Raw genomic sequence first — 25,358 nt, 5'->3', positions numbered from 1 at the left:
ATGTTGTTCAACTGTCACAGACATGTAGTTCAACTGTCACAGGCATGTTGTTCAACTGACACAGACCTGCACAATGGAGCTCACATGAAGACATAACAAGAAACCAAAGAGTTGCTAACATTCAAATTTTCGAAGGCGCCTATCAATATTTACAAAATTGGCTTCGAATACTCTTGTGTTTATGGTTCATAAGGCACTACATTGGAATAATTTTTCATAAGATTACCTCCTCTTAAATATTTCATTGAGTAACTTAAAGAAGGATAAAGATTTATCAATTTATTTAAAGGACATAATCAACTCTAATTTTCCGTGCGAAAATTGCATCTTTTGTATGAAATTATGTATGCTCTTAAAAATTCATACAGATATTTAAAATTAAAAAATATACAATTATCGGACAGGTTGCGCCCGACATATAAATAAGGCGACGGGCGCAGCGACCTCCGTCATCAAGCGGGGGCGGGTCTTCACGACGCACGCCCACCCCGCTCGGCATCGGGATCCCTGGTCCCGGATGTCCACCGACGACGAAAGAAAGCTCTTTGCGGACGCCATACGCTCCAACCGGCGTTAAAACAAGAATACGACATTAAATAACACCGATAACAAAGATTTTTCTATTCAGCGATGACTCGTCGTAGCGTTACGAAGCCAACGCCTATTCAAATTGTTTTTTTATTTTTTTACCAACAATTTAACAATAATTCTTAATTTTAATTATTAAATATTTTTTTATATTTAATAATTGCACCTTCAGTCAATTTCCTTAGAACATACTTTTATGTTCGTACGGGCGTAAAAATAAGTCTCCAACGCACGATAAAGGTTCATTTAATGTTTTCATACATCGACTAATAAGAAAGTTCAATGTGTTTTTTAATAATTTATTTGTTAATAGACTATATCGAACTAAGCCTAAAAAAAATTAAAAATACTTTTATGTATCGTACGTCACGTCGGTGAGTTGTGCTGATATTTAAAAGGGGAACCCTGTACCTATCAAAATACGCTAAACGTTGAAAACATGGCTACCCTGAAACCGAAAATCTATCACAACACATAACGACGATACAATTGATTGACACAAGACCCATAACGTTTCAAAGTAGTTTTTTTATTTATTTTTTATATACAGTAAAACCCCTGTTTAACGTTTTTCAAGGGAGCAACAAAAAGAGTGTAAAACTGAAGAAAACTTTAAAGTGAGGATATGAAAAATGTATAAAAAAATGTAATTTCATTAAAATATAATTATTGTACAAGACTAAACTAAGCATACTGCAGAAAAATTGTAAGAACTGTCATGATTGGGGATTATTCATATTTACCAATCATTCAACTAAAAATATTTTTTCAAGCAATACTACATTGTGTTATTTTTTATTGAATTAAAAAAAATGCATGTTTAAATAATTTATCTAGGTACTTAACCTTAAAACAAGAAAATAAAAATTTGAATTTGCAAAAAATGCATTCAACGATTTTTTCCCTAAATATTGGGAAATTTTATTTATATGGCAACACAAAATTTCAACTGTCATTTACATCGCGGCAAAATCGTTTCACACTTTTATGATAACTGTTTAAACTATCTTTTTTCCACATTATGTTTATGACTTCAAATAATATTTCTATTGCCAAATTTTTAAGCTTTCTGCATCGTAATTTATTGATGTAAAGACTTTATTCTTCCTAAACACGCGTCAATCGCATGTCACTATTTAGTAAAATGTCAAAATTGGACACTTAAACAAAATGGTCGATTACACTGCACCCACTTTGAATTTGGTTCGAGACAATAATTTACACATTTTTTTATTTACCTCGATCTTATTGCCCATTCACGCGGCGGCTCGTCCTTTTGACAGATCAAACGAGTTTTGAAAAAATTTCGACGTAAAACCATGATAATGAAACACGTCAATTGGGGGGAATATTTGAATGTGTAGACAAAAATGGAACCTAAATATTTCCGTGTAAAAAGAGGGAAAACGTAAAAATGAGGTTTTACTGTATTTTGAAGAAACTTGGCCGTACATTTAAATGTGCTAATTTTTACCACGTGTAAGAAAATATTTTTTATACCCCATTTCCCATAGCACTGAACTTCCACATTTTTCATAAATATATAAACGGAGATGATGAACAATTTCAGAAGGGTAGAATACTGAATTACAGGCATTTACGGGGCTTACGACCTGTCATCGGTCACTACACGCCGTGTAGCTTTCTGTCCATATCTGATATTTACTACAGAATTTACGTACATCTAAATCTTTGCAGACAAATACTGGAGACGGACGTTTGTTTAGTAAATAGGTGTGAAGGTTTTCACGGTCTTTTTTGGGCGATACTGTGGGTGTTGGATTTGTTCCGACGTTTCGGCTACCATTGCAGGAGCCATCTTCGGAGTAAACTGAGTGTTTTGTAGAAAAAAGTATGTGTTTAACTACTAGTAATTTGTACCGTGTCGCAGTCGGCAGTAGGCACATTTCTACTAGTTTTTGTAGTATGTAGTGCTGGGAACCACGTTGAGTTTAATTTAAGCCTGTCGTCTTTGTTTATGTTTTTAAATTTTGGAAACATGCAATGGATCACTGAGACAGGTCCGCCCTAAAAATGTTTGCCATCTCTGCAGTAGTTATTAACATTAATTTTGAATGAAATCTCATTTAAATTCTATCATCTAACTATTTACATGAATCATTTATGCGCGCGCGCAGAATCTGAGGGAAAATTGTTTACAAATCTTCCGAGTCACAATTTACGCAGCTTTCCGAGTAATGCTGTTAAATCGAGTAATTTAAAACCCTTCTGGGCTCAAATTTATTCCCGTGAAAATAAAAAATAAAAATTGATGTACCATGCGTACTAGATAATAGAGCGCGTTCAGTGCTTTTTTTCAAAATACTATGATTCTTTAAATGTATATTTCCGTGGCTTGGATCTGAAAGGGTCAAATAGAAAGTAATTTTCAACAGTTTGGCGTGTTTGATAACGAATGCTAAAAATAAAAACACAAAAAATTTAATCTGAAATTGGCCCTTTCAGATCCAACAAGATTTCATCATCACCATCATCGTTCCCTTTCCGCACCTAATGGTGCATAGGGCACTGCATTGGTACACCAATCGCAGCATATCTTGATCATTTTTTTGTATTCTAGTGTGAAAACACGCTTTTAAATAAATATTTCATATCGACCGTGTCGGTAATCGAACCCGAGACCTCTCGCATGGCAGGCAAACGCGCTAACTATTACACCACGAGGCCGACACATTCGACAAGATTTGATAATGTATTTTTTTTGCACCACAACAGGCCAGGATGCCCAATTACAGTGGTGACTTACATCACAGAACACCCAGGCTTGAGAAAAAAAAAAAATATATTTTTTGTGTTCTCACCGGGAATCGTACCCTGAACCTTTCATGTGCGAGTCGAGCGTCTTGACCACTACACCACGGAGGCCGCCCAAAAAGGTGTTTTTACACTATAATTCATGAAAAAAACACAATCAAGATATGCTTCGATTTGTGTACGATGTTGATGAATTCTTTGGCTACTGCAAATGCCATAAGTTTTTCGTTGCAAAGATCAGTTTTATTTATTTTTTCAAACTTGGCCCTACAAATAAATGCCTTTTTTTTTTTTTTTACCGCAAGAAAAACACTGTTTGTATCCAATGTCAAGTAGCACTGAACTTCCTCAAAATTAGAATATTTTACATGTTAAAAATTATCTAACGTAAAATTCATAAAGCCTGTCTAACGATGCAGTGAAATCCAGATGTTAGAATCGCGGGTCATTACCCGTGACATTTCATCGATCGGTTGTCATTATGAAGAATACAGTTCTCTCTCAGTGATCCGCCGCCCTCGACAGACGAGTGTCCGAGTTGGTAAAAAAAAAAAAACTTTAATTGGTGGAATATTTGAATGAGAATGTACAGAAAAAAAAAATTGAACCTAAATATTTTGGTGTGAAAATGAGGTTTTACTGTACAGGTAAATGTCATTTTGCGCCGGTCGGAGCCGGCGCGGGATTCCCCGGTTCGGCCGACACCGGACGACAGCAGACACACTTTTACACGTTGTTTTATTCTATTACCGTGTACGCGAGCCGCCTATTGTGTGTGTGAAATTGTTTACGAGTTGGCTTTAGTTTTGTTTTCAAGAAAAATAAAAAGAATATTGAAATGTTTGCAGTTTACGCTCAACAATCGAAGCAAACGAAATCGGATGCTTTTTTCAAGAAAGTGTGAGGATTCAATTTAGTACCGACGACCTGGTGAGTTGGTATTTACTATAAAAAATATATGATTTATATCAAGAGATTATTATTTATTTTGAATATATATGGGATATGTATTAAATAAACATGTTAGATTGTTCTCAGAATTTTGCCGCGGAACCTAACCTTACATACTATATTATATTTGTGATTGTTTTATGCGGTGTCTTTCGGAACGGAGCCCCTACGTAAAACGACGTTTACCTGTATTACATTTTTAATGCTATTGCCAACTTGTTAAAATAGCCTTTTATCGTCTTCGCCCTCCCCGTATATTTATGAGATCGTCTTCAGTAAGAAGTTCGGCGTGTTCTCCTAAAATATTTCTGTTGGTTCCGAGTTTTCAGTCGCTCTCCGAATCGATTCTTCTAAAGGAGCTAGTGCTGAATTGGACGTTAGGATTATCTACAGAGGCGGCTGTCGGGCAATCGGACGGCGAAACACTGAGAGAGTACCGTACGGGTTTTTAATTTTTGTGGTGCGGGAATTTAATTTAGAAATTCTTGTATATTTGGGTTTGGCCCGAGCCGCGAGGAATCATTGTTCGGACACAGGAATGACGGTATTCAATAGTCGTCAATGTCGTACATGTCGAAAATCTCTTCCTCGTCAAGCTGCATGGACTGGAAGTCTACTTTGTACCGCAGGAGACCTGGAAAGAGAAAAATACACGTTTTAAAATACAATCAACGTCCCGTTTAAACACCGCGCCAGTCTCGTTGAATTTCAATCAAAATATATTTAGAGACGTAGCGTAGATTTATATACTATAGTCCTTGAAATATAGCTTGGTTAGAATGACATTTGTCAGAAAAAGTGACGACACGACTTTGTAGTAACATCTAAGGAGTTATTTATATTGACACACGAAAAATCATTTGTATCTGGCGTGTTAATTAATTTTTTTAATACAATGCTTCACACATAAATCAACACTAATATTTAAAATCAGCTTTAAAACTAAAATAAACCTATAAAGTTTATATTTGAAGCACTAACTTTGTGGTTATTCATTATAATAAAATAAATAAAACAACTTTGTTTTTAACCACTAATTTATCGTTATTTATTGGTAAAAATTAGTGGTTAAAAACAAAGTTGTTTTTTATTATATAAATAAAACACGAGTGATACTTTAATCCACAAATTTGGAATATCCAGTGACCGGTTTCATCGCTTTCGCGACATCTTCTATTATCATCATCTTCATTATATCAATTCATTAGTTAACCCATAGAAAATTTGTCGATAATGATCCTTAAGATAAAAATAACTTTATTTAATTTACTTACATATAACTTTGAATTATGTATCCTTACCTCTGTTCTGTATAAATACATTTAACTTTTTAATAAAGATACCAGTCTCGAAGATGTCGCGAAAGCGATGAAACCGGTCACTGGATATTCCAAATTTGTGGATTAAAGTATCACTCGTGTTTTATTTATATAATAAATTACAATGAACTTCCATCAAGAATTTTCACTTACAAACTTAAATGTTTTAAAGTTGTTTTTATTTATTAATGACGTTCTTAAAAGGTTACATCATTTTGCAAAAACGTTAGAGATGGGACAAATTGATCAATGTAAATTGATTGAATAAAAAAATAATTAATTTGACGTTGTTCATGAAAAAAGTATAAATGTCTTATTTTTTGGTGAATAATTGTCTTAAGCACACTATAATAGGCTTGTTTTTGCATTTTTATATCAATTTTCGGAAACAGAGTTTTATGATTGCATGAAAAAAGCTGATTAAATCGATTTAATCAGCTATCAGTAATTTCCCATCACTAATGAGATGAGTTTGACAGATGTCATTCTATATTTTAAGGACTGTAGTCCTTGATTGAAAAGACAGCTGTCAAACTAATGTGACTAGTGGTGGGGAAATTACTGATCACTGATCATGTACTGATCAAACCGATTTTATAAGTTTTTTCATGCAAACATGAAACTCTATTATATAAAATATAAAACAAGTCTATTATAGTGTGTTTAAGACAATTATTCACGAAAAAATAAGACATTTATACTTTTTTCATAGACAACATCAAATTAATTATTTTTTTATACGATCAATTTAAATTGATCAATTTGTCCATCTCTAATGTTTTTGCAAAATGATGTAACCTTCTAAGAACATCATTAATAAGTTTTAAAGCTGATTTTATACATTTATGTTGATTTATGTGTCAAGCATTATATTTAAAAATAAATTAACACGCCAGATACGAATGACTTCTCGTGTGTCAATATTCCTTAGACGTTACTACAAAGTTATGTCGTCACTTTTTCTGACAACCGTCATTCTAATCAAGCTATATTTCAAGGACTATAAAGTCCGTTCATTATTACAAGAGTTTTCAAATAAACAAACCAGACAGGATGGTAAAATTATAGTGGATTGACTTTTATTACTTATTTATTTATTAACGGACATTGTCCATGTATACAATTTATAGGGTTTAAATATTACAATAAAAGAATAGTTTAAAACATTTAAAAAGAAGCATTGACAAACATAAGGGACATCGAGACAAGATCTGGACTATTTATTTAGTGCTCGTTTAAATCCTTGTAAACTTAAACCAAACAAGTCCAGATGATCTTGTCTCGAGTTAACAATACGACAAAGACGGGTCATTAGAGAATTAAGGCCATAGTTTGTTCTATGCTGATCGATGATTAGTACTTCATTGTTTCTCAATCTACGAGTCGGAATATTGAATTTGACTTGTCCCAGTAATGATGGAACATCGATGATACCATTTAGTATGCCGAACATATATATGGAGTCAATATTAGTTTTTTTTTATTTATATCCCTACAGAGATGAGGTAGAATTTTTTCAAATTCAAGATTCAGGATTATGGATATTCGAGCGTTTACAGGGCTTATGACCTGTCATTGGCTGGGTTAAGTGGCCACTTTATGTAGGTACTACAACATTCCCCATTACGCTTATTTGGCGAATATCCACACCAGGTAACATTTTTGGTTTTTGTATATATGCTACTAATCAAGAACCCATCCACAAGCGAGTTGGAAGCGCCATCTATGCATTGATATTGAAGTTATTTTATGTAGTTAAGACTCATCAGCCGAGTTAAATTAAGTACTAGTAAACGCCTGCAGATGACTCTGCAATTTATTTTTACTTATATTTTTTACCAGATTTTTTATAACATTGTGTGCAGGTACACGAACCAAAAAATGTTTAAAAAAATGTCAATATTAGTTCTACGTTTTTGTAGACTGGAAATATTGAACATTAACTCTATTTCGGCATAAGAATAATTATCTCTCTCTAGTCCGAGCATCCACGCTACTTTTCGAAGCGAGCGATGTTGGACTGGTTCAATGTGATTTATGCGATTGACATAGAACGGAGACCAGCCCACTATTCTAGGAAGCATATTCTAGAAGAGGGCGAACAGTCGAGCAATGAAGAGTTTTGATTGTACGGACATGAGTAAAATCAGAGGATATTCTGTTAATGAAGCCGAGTAATTTCAGTGATTTATTTACTGTATTATCTATATGCTCGTTGTACCTATTTAATTATTTTTTTGTTTATACAGCACATTGAACATATTGTCTCGATGTCGTTGACTGTTTTGTATTTTATTTTTGCAATTTCATTGCATCTGGTTTGCCTTTAATCAATCGTCCGCTAATTAATGATAAATAAACATGTAGACTGGAATGTTATGGGATAAAGAAATGGGTCCACATATTTCATCGGTTTCTTGATAATAAAAATATAGTCCAGTTCATTGGGCGATCACAGTAAAAGGAGAGAAGGAAATAAATACAAGAAAAATGTTTAAAAAACTCTGTTTTATTTGTGGCAGTGAAATACATACATTATATTATCACGATTATGACTATTGAAAAAGTTCTACCGGACGATAGATCATTCAAATAAATCCCCACTTACATAACTCTACGGGACAAACTGTCGAGCGGACTTAAAACCCCACGCAGACGCGGTCGTATTGCAACAGAGACGCGGAGAGATCCTTAATTCTATCGGAGCGCGCGGGACTCGCCAGAATCGATTGGCACGCGCCTAAAACGTGCATCGAATTATGGTCTATGCGGTGCAAAGGACATTGTACCGGAAAAGCAATCAGTCTTACACCTCGTAAATTGAGATATTGTATTGTAAATTGGGCAAGCGAGACAACCGTTAGGCCACGCGGTGGACGAAACAATACGAGCACGAAAAATAATGACCACTTATCGTCATCATCCCCTTTCCGCGGCGTAATTCGATCATCTTTTTCATGAAGGTAAGTTGATTCGTCTTACACTTCACTCCTGTCTGATGGCAGAACGACGCATCTCTAGCTGCATCATTTTGCCGTAATACGGCCCAAAATATTCTACTCTCTGAGATCTGTCGCATGGTAATTAGGATTATTTTTTATAAAGCTTCCTAGCCAATGAGGAATTCCAGCCCAACCCGGAATTCAATTTAAAAAATTTTGGAGCAGGATGAAATATCTCAAAAACGCACGCAAAAATAAATAAAAAATGTTAAAAATATAATTCATTTTAAAATCGTAAATAATGACGTCACTCCTTATATCTGCGCGTAGTATTTCCGGTTTCCGCTTCAAAGCCCCCGCACCTTGTAAGGAACGTTTTGACCATAGAAAGAAAAGAGTATAATTTGTATAATTTGACATTTCAACCAGAGATTATGTCAACTTTCCAGGTTTTTCTAAATCGAAGCGTTCGTAAAAACAACCATAACATAGAAATGAGCAAATTACGATCAACTAAATGAAGTAATCAAAGCAATATTCCATAGATTCTTGTCAGTTTTGTTATTGGCTGGAGAAATACAACTTACCGCGGTCAGTGAAAGTAAGAACGCCAACCGTGTCATGACGTCACTACTGAAAAGTGACACGCTGATTACAGTCATTTGGCGCGGTATTTGATAAATGTAACTTTAAAAAATCATATCTTTGTAAATAACGCACAAAAAAAAAAATATATATATTTTTGCTTAGTTAAATAGTACGCTAATAGAAAGAAAAATAATATATGAGAAAACAGTGGAATTCCTCATTGGCGACTTGGTGTAACTATGGAAAAGTTCCGATTTAATTGCCATAAAACATTTTAAAAGCGATTATCCCGTTTGACCTTTTTTGAGATGCATCGTTTTGCCATAAGACAGACGTCCAAATGCTAGTCAAGAAACAATGAAATACTCAAGATCGAAAAACGTTAAAAATTGTAGGGTCTACGGAACGGTAGGCGAATCACTCATCATAAGCCCTATATATGCCTAGACTTTCGTGTTTTCGTTCGGCATCTCTGTTGCGATACGTGTCAATCTCGATAACGCCCCGGGAGCCTCGTCTACAACAATTCGGACACACTGGAAATATTGTCAGAAAAGAATAAAAACATACTTCGCAGAGTACGTAACGTGTTGTGTGCGTGCGTCAGAAATCACTCATTATGTACAATTTATTTTAACGTTAACAGATGTAATCGCGAGGTCCATGCGGAAATTACGAACCCGCAAAGTCCAGTTAACCGGACGGGAGAAATGACTTTTAATATTGTTCTACGTGTCCGAACCGACGCGGCGCCCCTTTCTCGATTCCGTCGACGATGCGCGTCTCAGCCTCGCGCGGTTCACGGATCTCGTCATTTTTGCACCCATCGCCTGAAGGATCGCATTTTGACAGCCACTTTCAGAAAGCGATTGATGCAGTTTTTTGTATGGAAGCTGTCTGGCTAGTTTTAGCAGATGATAGAATTGACATTTCTGCACGCAAAAATTTCAACTACGTTAAATTATAGAATGGATTTTGTCTCACTATTTTGGGCCACTCTATTAGCCAGTGGTTTTTGTTTACTTTAATGATTACTACGACATAATTTTGACTTTTTTGACACATCAAATGAATTCCGAAAATTTTTGAGCGTAAAACCGGGGTACTGAAAAATGTAAAAAACGTTAATTGGGGAGAATATTTGTATGAGAATGTACATTAAAACAGTTGGTAAAAAATAAATATTTTCATTCTTACGATTTTCCCAAATATTCCTATTTTGCAAGAGAAGCGATTTGCTGATGAATGTCGATAAATCCAATGTGATGGTTTTTGAAAGAAATGAAAGTATGACTAAATGGAATTATACTAAAACAAGTAGAGGAATTTGTGTATCTGGGAAGTATGTTCACTAGGGATGGAATGACTGAGAAAGATATTGAAAGGAGGGTGAGTGCCGGGAACAGAGTGAACGGTGCACTTAAATCGACCTTGGCAAATAAATGCTTGTCGCAAGAGGCAAAATTGGCAGCTCACAACGGAGTCCCGGTCCCATCCCTGATGTATGGGAGCGAAGTATGGACTTGGAAAAACAGGGATGAAAGTAGGCTGAATGCTGTCGAAATGCGATCTCTCAGGCGAATGTGTGGTAAAACTATGTACGATAGATGCGCAAATGTTGAGATCCGTACATTATGTAAGGCCGAGACAAGCATTATCGACAAAATCAAGAAAGGAGCTCTGCGCCGGTTCGGACATGTAGAACGAATGGACAGCGAGAGAACGGCTGAGAATATTTACAATGCGAATGTTGATGGATGCAGAAATAGAGGAAGACCGAGAAAGACATGGCATGACCGAATCCAACAAATACTTGGAAAAAGATGGACATGTCAAAAGTCGGAATGATCGGCGCGCGTGCATGAGAAGATGTATGAATGTAGAGGAAGCGAGATCTGTATGCAAAGATAGAGTGTTGTGGCGTTCTATCCTCTCTGCCTACCCTTACGGGGAAACGGCGTGATGGTTTGTCTGTTTTGTTCCTATTTCGGGCCCATTTTCAACGAGTTGTGAATAACTCACTATGTGAAAATATGAATCACACATTCGCCTGAGGGATCGCATTTCGACAGCATAAGAACAGCCTAGCAGATATCATAGAAAAACAGTCTCCTGAAAATTTTACTTTTTGTTGGTACATATTTTGCCATGTGAAAACAGTCCTCAATTGTAACATAAATGTTCAACATTATTTTGGTACGTGTATTTTGTACATACACAAATCTGGATTTCTCCCAAGGGGGAGTAGGTATATATTTTTATTTATATCCCTACAGAGATGAGGTAGAATTTTTTCAAATTCAGGATTATGGATATTCGAGCGTTTACAGGGCTTATGACCTGTCATTGGCTGGGTTAAGTGGCCACTTTAAGTAGGTACTACAACATTCCCCATTCCGCTTATTAGCGAATATCCACACAGGTAACATTTTTGATTTTTGTATATATGTTACTAAACGAGAAACCATCCACAAGCGAGTTGGAGCGCCATCTATGTATTGATATTGAAGTTAAGTATTTTTTAATTAGCAGATTACTTTATTTTATGTAGTTAAGACTCTTCCGGGTTAAATTAAGTACTAGTAATCGCCTGCAGATGACTCTGCAATTTATTTTTACTTATATTTGACCTAAACGCTGACTGTAAACGCTCGAATATCCATAATCCTGAATTTGAAAAAATTCTACCTCATCTCTGTAGGGATATAAATAAAAAAACATAAATATTCTTTTGATTTTCAAACTTCGAGAAATTTCCAATTTCCGCATGGACCCAATAATTTCAACGATCGCGTTTGGTATTTGTTTACACATTTATTTTATTTAAATTTTTGTACATAATGTTATTTGTACATTGGCGGACTTATTGCCAAATGGCAATTTCTTCCAACCGACCAAAAAAAATAAAAGTTTTATTTTTATAATTCAAGTTACAGAACATATTCAATAGAAAAAAAATATTAATAAACGTATTTGTTTATAAATTACCTTAAATCAAAACTATTACTCGATGGGAAAAAGGAAAAAAGAGGAAAAGAGATTAAGGAAGAGAAAGGAGATGTTTCTTCAGACGTGATTTAAACATAGATAATGTAGTAACATCTCTGATGGTGGAGGGGAGATGATTCCACAGTGGAGCCGCATGGACACTATACGAGTTAGAGAAGAACGAGGAATTGTGGATGGGTATTAAGAGAATGCCTCGAGAATTAGAACGAAGAGGTAAACCATGAATTGATAAGTGCTGACAGAGGTATATAGGAGCGTTAGGACTGTGAAGTGCGTTGAACAGAAGTGAGAGGGAGTGATAGTCTCTCCTCTGTCTAATTTTGAGCGATTTCAGTTAAAGCTTGTTGGAGAAAATCTTGGGAGCAGAAACCTATAGTCCTTAAAATATAGCTGGTGATGGACTGATCACTGGTCGAATCGATTTCATCGGTTATTTCATGCAATCATGAAACTCTGTTTCCGAAAATTAATATAAAAAACGCAAAAACAAGCCTATTGTAGTGTGTTTAACACAATTATTCACCAAAAAATGAGCCATTTATACTTTTTCAATGAACAACATCAAATGAACTATTTTTAAAAAAATTCATTTCAACAGAGAGGGAAAACATTTTTGAGAAGGGAATATGGAAGTCTAGGCATTTACAAGGCTTATGACCTGTCGTTGGCTGGTTTAAGTGGCCACTTTACACACTGTGTAACATTTACCATTCTGCTCATGTTTGAACATAGACATTTCCTCAACTTTTCCATCTGTTGACTTTTGTGAAGGACAGGTCATAAGCCCTGTAAATGCCTAGATTTCCACATTCCCTTCTCAAAAATGTTTTCCCTCTCTGTTGAAATGAATTTAAATATGAATAACTTCCTGTTAAGTGGAAATTGACAATATTTTTTTTACCTATTTTTAATGATTTCACTGAAAATATTTTTTTAAACAATATTATGTAATGTGTTTTTTTTTATTTGATTTAAAAACAGCATGTTAAAATTTTTTCATCTGTAAATAAAAAAAAACGAAAATAGAATTTTGAATTTGCACAAAATAATTTTTCCCCTAAATGTTGGGAAATTTTATTTATATGGCATCACTTTTTTTCTCATCACTAGAAACAACTGTCATATAGATCGCGGCTTTTTGAACCATCTTTTTTATAATTTATATTGTTGTTTTAAACATCGCAATTCAATGATATTAAAGTCAACATAACGCTTCTGTTAAAAATAATAACTAAGACTAACGCTAAAGGAAGACATTTGAACAAAAGGGTCAATTCAACTGCACCTGCTTTGAATTTAGGTTAAGCCAATAATTTATCCCTTTTTAGTTGTTCACCTGTTTTTATTCTTCGTTCGCGTGGCACGCGGCCGCGGCACCATTACTACGACATAATTTTAGCTTTTTTGACACATCAAATGAATTCCGAAAATTTTTAAGCGTAAAACCGAAGTGATGAAAAATATAAAAAACGTTAGTTGGGGGGAATATTTGTATGAAGAAAAATGGGTCCCGAACATTTCAGTGTAAAAAGCGTGAAAACATACAAGAACAAGTACAAAAATCTCGATTAAAGTTGAATATACAGTTTTTGTAATTAATTAATTAATTAATTATGGATAACTTATATAGCGCCATTTTCGTAATAAAATACCTCAAGGGCGCTTTACATGGTGATTCTATTGTTAAGTTAATTTAATTGAAGCTTTTAAATTTGTAATTTAATTAAAATAATTTATTTTGTTGTCACGTGCTACGGATTTATTCAAATGATTTAGAGAAAAAGTGGGTTTTAAGTTTTTTCCGAAACATCACTTCACTTTCACAGCCTCGCGCCTCTGCTGGGAGAGCATTCCATGCCATAGGGCCTGCGACCGCAAATGCGCGTTCACCAAATTTAGTGCGCTGTTTGCGTAGAGGTATAATAACTTTTCCTCTCGCCGTAGACGTAGCTGATCTAAGCGTGAGACGCCTGTCAGCTAGTTCATCTGGAATGCATAGTTCCCTTAGATATTCCGGAGCCGAGTTGTGCAGTGACTTATACATAAGCCAACAGAGTTTGTATTCGACCCTCTGTGGAAAACGTAGCCAGTGTAGTTTCCGAAGTAGTGGAACTTAGAGATTCCGAAAATAAGTCTCGCTGCGGCATTCAATACAGATTGTAGGCGAGTCATTTTGTTCATCGGTAGACCTGCGTAGATACCATTACAATAATCGACTCTAGACACTACAAACGCATTTATTAATTGACGGGCGGCATCAACCTTTAATTTGTCTCAGCTGGTAGAAGCATGAACTTATCGTTCTACTAATTTGAGCGTCAAGAGATAGGTCAGAATTGAGTAAAACTCCCAGTAGTTTAACGATGGGTAAAGCGGTACTCCCTACATATTCACAAAACCCCGGGCCGACAGATTGGGTCCGAGCCGCGGAAGCGGCTGTCCGCCAACGCCATATTTGACGGTGGCTTCATGTTTACGCGAATCCAGCATAAGGGTTACTTTGTTTAAAACCACTATTTACGAAGAGGTGCGCAAATTACAACAAAAATATAAACCAGTAGGGCACATTATCGTAAAATTGAAGAGCGGAGAATTGACAATATTTCGATTTCAGAGTGGATTGCGGTTCGAACAATAGGCGAGCTCGCGACAGTGCCCCCGGACCACTACTCTGTTGTTTCAAATTTGAAAACAGAATTAAAGTTGCGCCACGGGACTCGCATCGAATGATCGCTTTCTGTTCACCATTCCGCCCGCATTTTATTATTTTAGCGCAGTACACCCGGGCTCGAGAAAAAACACATTTAATCCATTGCGCCAAATTGTCGCTGACTCGCAAAGCCGGCGATTCGCCGGTTCGTCTTTGAAGTGATTTTTTTGCATTCAAACTGAATGACGATAATTTTATGCGTAAAAATGACATAAACAAGTATATTTCATATTACAACAGAGATGAAGAACATTTCAGAAAAGGTAATATAGAAGTCTTGTTCCAAAATATTCTTGATAAATTCACCATCAAGAAGTATAGAAATTGAAAAAATAACATTTTCAGGCCGTTGCCTAGTCTAGCTAGTATGTAGGTGAAATAATTCAATTAGATGAATCTCACCCGCATAAATAAAGGTTTCAGCTCTTTAACTTCACAAACATCAACAGATAAAATAATTGAAAGAATATAGATGTTCAAATATGGGCAGAATGGTGAATGTTACACGGTGTGTAAAGTGGCCACTTAAACCAGCCAATGACAGGTCATAAGCCCTGTAGATGCCTAGACTTCTATATTACCTTTTCTAAAATGTTCTTCATCTCTGTTGTAATATGTTAATGTTATCAGCTCCCCGGGGAGTTGAATCCAGTCCTTGTCTACAAAAATTTGGACAAACCCAAAATATTGTTGAAGTATATTTCAGTTACTGATTTCATAATCACAATTTATTTCACAATATTTATTATTTAGCCATAATGTTATTGTAATAATAAAAATGTGTCAAAATTAAATTGTGTGTTGTATGAACAAATTATGTCATTTTTATTAGCGGTGCAATCATCATGATTTCAGCGGGAGTCGAACTCGGAACCCCCGTGCACAATTTAGCCACTGCACCACAAAGACAGCCATTCGTTTGAATGCCCCGATCTCCAGAATTTCCTTTGTAAAGAAACTTATTTTCTTTAGAATCTTGCCCGCATCAAAAAACATTTTCCATTACAGGCTCCCTTCCCTGTCTGCACTCCGTGGCGCTTTGCAATGTGGACAGTAAGGTGATCGGGGTTACGCTTCACGAAGCCATCGGTTCTGGTTCCAATTCGCGCGCGGAACTGCGTTCTTTCATTTGCACGTGCGCGGCAATCGGAGAGATGCGGCCGCTCAAACGTGGGCAGAGTGGTTTTCCGTCTTCGTTGAGATATTTTTTTGTTGTAATTCAAACACCTCGCTAAACAGTCTACTCCTACGTCAGGACTTAGCACTACCGACTAATGACTACATTTAAAAAATCATATATAAAAGGATTATCGCAAACATGAAGCATCATACCATTCTCAAATATGCTTAAGGGGTCCACACTAGAACTTCTTTTACATAGTTTTAAAATACCGCGGTTACAAAAAATTTTTTTGAGCATTAATTTAGCAATCCATATTAACCTTTCCCTTACTGTCCCAAAAAAATCCGCGCGTTACGGCGCTGTGTACTCATTACACATGCGAAAAATGAGCGATTTTTAATCAGTAAAATGTAATATTCATAATAAATCGTCAAAAGTGATAATGGTACTAAAAAATAATAAGCTCACGCTCGCAACGCGGGCGAAAGAAAGTCGGGAAGCTACCAACGAGCGTCTGGGAGAAGCACTAAAAACATTGCTGTTTTCAGGTGTGACGCATGAAATTGTCGCTATCGCTCCTGAATACGCCTCTGTATCATCGAAAGTGAGACGTAAAGAGTGTGCGAGGCTGTGTATTAGAAAGAAAGTCGGGAAGCTACTGACGAGCGTCTGGGAGAAGCACTAAAAACATTGCTGTTTTCAGGTGTGACGCATGAAATTGTCGCTATCGCTCCTGAATACGCCTCTGTATTATCGAAAGTGAGACGTAAAGAGTGTGCGAGGCTGTGTATTAGAAAGAAAGTCGGGAAGCTACTGATGAGCGTCTGGGAGAAGCACTAGAAAGATTGCTGTTCGCGCGTGTGACGCGTGATATTGTCTCTCTCGCTCCTGAATACGCCTGTATTATCGAAAGTGAGACGTAAAGAGTGTGTGAGACTGTGTATTAGAAAGAAAGTCGGGAAGCTACTGACGAGCGCCTGGGAGAAGCACTAGAAAGATTGCTGTTCGCGCGTGTGACGCGTGATATTGTCTCTCTCGCTCCTGAATATGCCTGTATTATCGAAAGTGAGACGTAAAGAGTGTGCGAGACTGTGTATTTTTACAAGTCGAGAATAAAGTAATAAATATAATAACATGTTTAGAGGAGATTTTTATGATTCTAATGATATAACTCGCAATGTGTTCAGACCAAGTTTTCATTTATAATTTTCTGGTTTAAAATTGAGCACGTACAAAACGGCTCGCGGTCGGCACCGCGTCATTTTGACGTCACGCGTTAAGCCCGCCGACTGCGCTTCAAATAGACACTGCGAACATGTTTGGTGCCAAAACGTCATACGTGTCGTTTGTCCCACTGGGCGCGTAGAGTTTCGTTTTCAGGCAATTCAAATTATGCATACGTACTTTAAACCTTTGTAGAAAATTTATCCAATTTCACAGTAAAACCCCTGTTTCACGTTTTTCTAGGGAGCAACAAAAAAAAAGTGTAAAACTGAGGAAAACGCTCAAGTGAGGAAATGAAAAATGTATGGAAAAATTAAATTACATATAAATATATTTATTGTACTAAATATTACTGCAGAAAAATTGTAAAAAGTGCCATAATTGGGGATTATTAATATTTATCTATGATTTCATTCAAAATATTTTTTTTTCCAATCAATACTAAAATGATTTTTTTTTAAATTGAATTTAAAAAAAACATGTTTATTTAATTTTACGTAATAATTTACTTAACCTAAAAAACACGAAAATAAAAATTTGAATTAGCATAAAACACATACAATCGTGAATATTAAGAAATTTCATTTATATGGTATCACTTTTTTTAGTATGGTAACACAGAATTTCAACTGTCATTTACATCGCGGCAAATATGTTTCACACTTTTATGACAACTGATTAAATATCTTTTTTTCACATTGTGTTTATGACTTCAAATAATATTTCTATTGGCGAATTTTTTAAATTTCTGCATAGTAATTTATTGATGTAAAGACTTTATTCTTCCTAAACACGCGTCAACCGCATGCCACAATTTAGTAAAATGTCAAAATTAGACACTTAAACAAAATGGTCAATTACACTGCACCTACTTTGAATTTAGTTTGAGACAATGATTTTCACATTTTTTATTTACCTTGATTTTACGCTCTATTCACGCGGCGGCGCGCGGCTCTTTGTCTTTTGACGGATCAAATGAGTTTTGAAAAATTTTCAACGTAAATTTGAGGAACGTATTGATTTTTAGCTGACTAGCGGCATCCGGACGAGATGCAGATTTTTGGGCGAGATGCACGTGACAGTAAACTGTTTGCGGACGACGTAGTCTCAGGAGCGGACATGGACTGTGTCAGTGACCATGAAATAAAACTCGCTCTAAATTTGTCGGGAACTGAACCCGGAACTTCGCACACGGTAGCCGAATGCGCCAACCTCTACACCGCACGGCAAGTCTCGGCATTTGCGCGTAAAATTGACACAATTATTATAGTCAAACTGATGTGACTAGTGGTGGGGAAGTACTGAGCACTGACCATTAGGGTGTGCCGATAATTTTTTTTCCGAATTTAGAAATGAAGGGGGTCTAAAAAGATGCCTTTTGGATTACTCAGAATGCAAAAAATATTTTTTTAAATATTCGATACTACTTTTGGTCCTCGACCAGAGCTTGAAGTTTTAGAAAAAGTCGATTTTTCGCTCTAAGCCGGCTGTCATTTCGAATTTGAGTAAGTAAATCAGTCCAATTAAAATTTATAATGTGCATTAAATCTTATTAAATAAGCATCTAAGTGCGTGAGTTGCACTTTGTTTCGTAATAAATGGGTAACAACAACAACAAACCATCACGCCGTTTCCCCGTAGGGGTAGGCAGAGAGGATTGAACGCCATAACACTCTATCTTGGCATACAGACCTCGCTTCCTCTACATCCATACATCTTCTTATGCACGCACGCCGATTATTCCTACTTTTGACATGTCCATCTTCAAGTATTTGATGGACTCGATCGTGCCATGTCTTTCTCGGTCTTTCTCGTTTTCTGCATCCATCAACATTTGCATCGTAGATCCTTTTAGTCGTTCTTTCGCTGTCCATTCGCTCTACATGTCCAAACCAACGCAGCACTCCTTTCTTGATTCTGTCAATAATGCGTGTCTCAGCCTTACACACTTCACGGATCTCGACATTTGTGCACCTATCATACATCGTTTTACCACACATTCGCCTGAGGGATCGCATTTCGACAGCATTCAACCTACTTTCATCATTATTTTTCCAATTCCATACTTCGCTCCCATACATTGGAGTTGGCATTGTTTTAATGGGCCATTGTTTTCGTCAAATTAGTCAGGCGCTCGACGGAATCAGTTCCGGGGAGTGTAAACTTTTTGCATTTCGGTAGTTTTAAAGCGTGTTCGAATTTGTAATGTGATTAAGTTATTTATTTACTGACAAAAAATAATTTTATCAATATAGATAATTAACAAAATGTTCAGACAGTGATAAACTTCAAACCTCGGTTGAGGGGCCAAAAGTAGTATGGAATATTTTTTTAAATAATTTTTACTTTCAATGTGATTTAAAATGCAACTTTTTAGACCCCCTTCACTTTGATGTCTAAAAAAATAAAAAACCTCATACATCATCCGCCCACTCTACTGACAATGCACTGATCAAATCGTTTTTATCCGTTTTTTTCGTGCAAACATGAAACTCTGTTTCCGAAAATTGATATACAAACGCGAAAACAAGCCTATTATAGTGTGTTTAAGACAATTATTTGCAAAAAAAATAAGACGTTAAATACTTTTTTCATGCCTAACAAAAAATTAATTATTTTTTCATTCCATCAATTTACATTGATCAATTTGTCCATCTTTAACGTTTTTGCAAAATGACGTAACCTTGTAAGAACATCGTTAATAATTAGGTTTATTTTAGTTTTGAAGCTGATTTCATATATTATTAAGTTGATTTATATGTCAAGCATTGTATTAAAAAAATTAATTAACACGCCAGATATAAATGATTTTTCGTGTTTCAATATAAATCACCCTTTAGACGTCACTACAAAGTTATGTCGTCACTTTTGCCGACAATTATTATTCTAATCGAGCCATATTTTAAGGACTGTAGGTGTTCAAATTTTGGGGAAGAATAGGCAGTAAACATCAGACCTCCAATCGAAACCAGCCAATGACAGGTCGTAAGCAGTGCGTTCCGTATTCAGTTGTAACAAACCGATTTCCCGGCTGATAGGCAGAAAGGACAGAACGCTACACCACTTGTCCTCGCACAATTTTATTTTTAAGCATTTAGTAGAATCGTGCCCGACATGTATTCATTCATCAGTCTTCGCCCATCAAACTTTGTTTAAAAAAAAAATTGTTAAAAATACCAAACGCGATCACATAACTTAATGACGTTGTAAAATCCGCGTGTTCTATGATTAATTGATTCATTATAGTCAGGCCGCACACCGAACACGCATTCGTCCACGCGAATTACGACGATTCACAATTGTTGCGCCGCGTTCCAATCAGAGCTGAAACTAATATCCGGTGACTATCAGGTATCCGGCCGGATACCAGATAGAAGCTCGATATCCTGCAAATACCATATTGATATATATATATATATAACTAGCAGACCTGACAGACGTTGTCCTGCCCAAACGTTGGCTTGCCTGCTGTGAGCTGGTTCATCAAACATATTTTTGATATTCGAATTTTCGATAAACTATAAATATATATTTGACATTGAGTTCGACATTCAAATCTTTTCGTTTCGTCAATGGGTGATTTGCTGTCGCCCAAAGCAAAATAACAAAAAAAATACAATATACATACATTTTAATATCTACGAACACGCACAGCTCAAAGATCTATATTTCTCTGAAAACCGCACGTAAATCGGTTAAGCCCTTTAGAAGGAGTATGGTGACATCACACGTACAGAGGAATTATATATATAAAGATAAAGTGTTAAATAAAATAAAATAAATAGCTAACATGATAAAAATAAAATAGGAAAGATGAGAACGGTAGGTGGAAAAAAAAATAGTGGTCAAAAACAAAGTTAGTGCTTCAAATATAATTATTTTTATTTATTTTTATTTTGAATCTTGAAATAGGGCACACATAAACATATTCACGTGTGCTCTAATAATAACAATGTATGTATATTTCATTTATACAGGGTGTTCTTTAAACCCTGTCACATCCGAAACCAGGATGAGCAGTATGAGCATGAAGACATATTGGCACATTAAAATCAATTTTTAGAATGACTAAAATCTTAAAAAATAAAATACAGAAAAAAAACAAATGGTTGCTTATTTCTGACGGGGTGAAACGAGGGGGGCGTCTGATACACCGTTAACCGCACGGCCGCGGCCCCCTCGCTTCTCCCCTGCAGAAGTGAGCAACCATTTGTTTTTTTTTTTTTTTTAATTTTTTCGTTCTAAATATTTTTTTAAATATGCTAATATGTCTTCTTGCTCATACTGATCATCATGGTTTCGGATGTGACAGGGTTTTAAGAACACCCTGTATGTTATTTAACACATATTTTTAATCTTCTATTGATCGGTCACCACTTACAAGAAGCAAAGATGCTTATTGTACTAACCATCGTCTCGCAAGCACGACAATCTGTTTTTGATTCTGAAATTTAAAAGTTGAACCCCGCACAATTATAATTTGTACCCTAAACACACTGAAATGAAAATGACGTTGCGAGGTGGTTCATTTTTATGATTTTTTTCATGTTTTTGAGAATCTTCGCTTAACCCAAAGTGCGAATTACAACAAAGCCTTTTTTCTCATTATTTGACACATCGAAAAATCGTCTCAACTTGACCGTCTAGTCTACGGGACACAATTGCGGGGACGTATTCGTCGAGGATGCGTGGCGTGTCTTTCGGGCGTGCGGCCTCACTTAAAAATTCCTTATATATAAATCTACGCATAGAAAAGGCCAATTAATATTATTTAATAATCGTCTAAGTCGACGTCGTCCAGCGGCTCGTCCAGTTGAAAGGATTGAAAGTCGACTTTATAACGCAGAATGCCTAAAATTGATTCGATAAAAAATATTACAATATTAAAAAAAATATGAGTTATGTCACGTGATTGAAATTACAGTACATCAAATGTTTAAAAATGAGGATTGTCACAAATCAATTAAATTTAAAATATGATGTGGAAAAAAATACATTTCAGTGTATTAATTAGGTGAGTGAAATCATTAGAATTTATTGAAATGGTAAAAAAAGATTGATGTTTAAAAATTGTATTTAAAAATATGAGTTATTTCACGAATTTGAATTACAGTAAATCAATTATATATATATATATCATTGTGATGATAAATAATACAAAAGTTTGAAAATTAAAAAATTTGAGGTGTGTAATATAATTAAAATCAATTCAATGACAAATAAAATGATTGTTTAAATAGTATGTATGAAAAAAATAAATCATTGCGATGATAAATGTTTACAAATTAAAAAAACATGAGGTGTGTAATGTGATTAAAATCATTAAAAATAAATACATTATCATAATTGATGCCACACAAATAAAATCATTAAAAATCAACACAATGACAAATAGCACAATTGTTCAAAAACGATGTTTGCCATTTGATTGAAATAATTAAAAAATCAATGCGGTGACAAGCGTCATTAATGTAATATAATGATTCGTGAGTTTTATGTGTGTAAATATGTGGAAATTGTTACAAACGGATGCGATGTACCGAAAATAGATACAAATATATTATTGTATCATTATTAGGATTAGGATTAAAATCGTCACAAATCAAAGCAGCGACAAATACAGAAATAATGTTTACGTGAAAATTGACACAGTTAAGAAGCGCATTTTTAGACGATTTGTCAAGCGGTGATTTATTCATAATATAATGCATAGACACGAGTGTTAAATATTAAAAAAGATGAATAAATACGTTTTCCCATCAGTCCAAAGGCATCCACACGAGTCCAAGAGCAGCACAAATTAAAGATAAATATATTTGTTAGTAATATATAAACAGAAATATAAAATCATACGCAAACACAGTGAGAGACATTTTTACACGCGGCGAGGAAATCGATAGTGACTAGGCAAAAGGTTAGATGAAATATGCAAAATAATGTCATTTCATAGAACAAAACAACCAATTTCCTTCGAGTACCTATTAGAAAACTCCAAAATTTATGTAGTCAAGTCCATCAGAGATTTAGGAGTTGTTTTGGACTATAAACTGACATACAACGAGCATATAGATAATACAGTCAATAAATCACTGAAATTACTCGGCTTCATTAACAGAATATCCTCTGACTTTACTAATGTCCGTACAATCAAAACTCTTTATTGCTCGACTGTTCGCCCTCTTCTAGAATATGCCTCCTAGAATAGTGGGCTGCTCTCCGTTCTATGTCAATCGCATAAATCACATTGAATCAGTCCAACATCGCTCGCTTCGAAAAATAGCGTGGATGCTTGGACTAGAGAGAGATAATTATTCTTATGCTGAAATAGAGTCGATGTTAAATATTTCTAGTCTACAAAAACGTAGAACTAATATTGACTCCATATATATGTTCGGCATACTAAATGGTATAATCGATGTTCCATCATTACTGGGACAAGTCAAATTCAATATTCCGACTCGTAGATTGAGAAACAATGAAGTACTGTTCATCGATCAGCATAGAACAAACTATGGCCTAAATTCTCCAATGACCCGCCTTTGTCGTATTGTTAACTCAAGACAGGATCTGGACTTTTTTGGTTTAAGTTTACAAGGATTTAAACGAGCACTAAATAAATAGTCCAGATCTTGTCTCGATGTCCCTTATGTTTGTCAATGCTTCTTTCTTTTTTCTTTAAAATGTTTTAAACTATTCTTTTGTTGTAATATTTAAACCTTATAAATTGTATACATGGACAATGTCCGTTAATAAATAAATAAATAAATAAATATTTTCTTTGGATCTTCGGCAAAAATGTACAGACAGAGCTGTTTCTTTTCCTGGGCCTCGATTACGACGGGAAGATAAAGACGTCATACGGTAGAGTTGAAGATAAATTCCCTCTAGCGATTACAAAGATATACTACGACCCCCACCTTCAAGTTTAGGGTAGGTACATCGATATGAATCAAGGGGAAGCGTACGTCACGGTACACATATCTACGCTCTAAAATGACATTGCTTCAGTATGACGTCATGGTTGAAGATAAAATTCATTTTCTATTTTTCATTTTTCATGTTGGCATTTTTTTTCATAAAAGCCTATTAAAAGTATGAGAGAGAAATAAGTCAATTTTGAAGTAGAATTAAATTCTGACATTACTGTCAGTTTCAGAAATGAGTGGCTAGATGCGAAAAATAATGTCGCTAGATTCTGCCCTATTAACATATAAGAGTATCTAGGCGTAAAAAAGTTGCCACTATAAAAAAAAAATGTTATTATTTTTTTTTTGTCTGTTCTACTATCTTCCGGAGTGAATGTATTGAGACGTTAAAGGAGCCGGCTTTGTATCGTCTGTATGTATCTACCGATCGACGATCGTTAAGCGTACCGTCTAGGTGATTTCCAAAAGTCATACAAAATTCATGTTCAAGTGAGCATTTTTTGTTTGAATCGGGATTTATCGGAGTTTATAATCGCTTTGAACTGAGCACTTTTTACTACAGAAGTCTATTTAAAATATAAATGAGAACTATTTTAAATGTTAATGACGTAAGGAACGCGGAGTAAGTGTTTGCGGTCATTCCATTGGCTTGTTTCGATCATATGATGTCGATATGGCAAGCAGGTGGAACATGCCGAGGTGGATACAGACAGTACAGAAGTTGAGTATACCGTCTCGATGTAGACAGATGAAGATGGCGTTCATAATCGAGGCACCGGTGGTCCTAGTCCAGTGGCCGGTCAGAGGTCCGAGGTTCAAACCCCACTCTACCCCGACTTGATTTCCATTTTCTAATAGTGAGTTATTTACAACTCGTCAAAAATGGCCACCGAAATTCAAATATTTAGGTAAATTATAAGAACTTAAATATTTCTTTAAAAAAATATTTTAAAATGTGGCAAAGGGACAGAGTTGCAATAGAATGTAGTTATGCGGAAAGCAGTCAGCCAAAGAAAAGAGGGCTTTGGAAGCAAAGATAGCAACCTCCAAAAAAATATTTTTTTGGTTATGTCATTCTGTAGTTTATCAACTTTATTTTTAAAAAAATCATTAGCTGACCAACAATATTTTGAGTTTGTCCAAAATTTTGTAGATAAGGACTGGATTCGACTCCCTATGGAGCTGTTTATATTAACATATTAC

At 35.4% G+C, this 25,358-nt stretch overlaps 1 protein-coding gene across 1 annotated transcript in view; it reads right to left on the bottom strand.

Annotated features, from left to right (window-relative positions):
* Positions 1–3,604: 3,604 nt before the first annotated feature.
* Positions 3,605–25,358, bottom strand: part of eRF1 (eukaryotic release factor 1) — a 39,542-nt gene continuing 17,788 nt past the window's right edge. Inside the window, 1 exon segment of the mRNA XM_088231037.1 lies at positions 3,605–4,948. Within this exon segment, the coding sequence (XP_088087163.1) occupies positions 4,863–4,948 (86 nt within the window). The 3' untranslated portion in view covers positions 3,605–4,862.

This window comes from Micrasema longulum, unplaced genomic scaffold (genome assembly GCF_059751315.1).
Source record: "Micrasema longulum isolate JH-2025_06_02 unplaced genomic scaffold, ASM5975131v1 h1tg000842l, whole genome shotgun sequence".
NCBI classification, from domain to species: Eukaryota; Metazoa; Arthropoda; class Insecta; order Trichoptera; family Brachycentridae; genus Micrasema; species Micrasema longulum.
The sequence above is the reverse complement of the archived record's forward strand: the minus strand, read 5'-3'. Positions and strand labels throughout refer to the sequence as shown.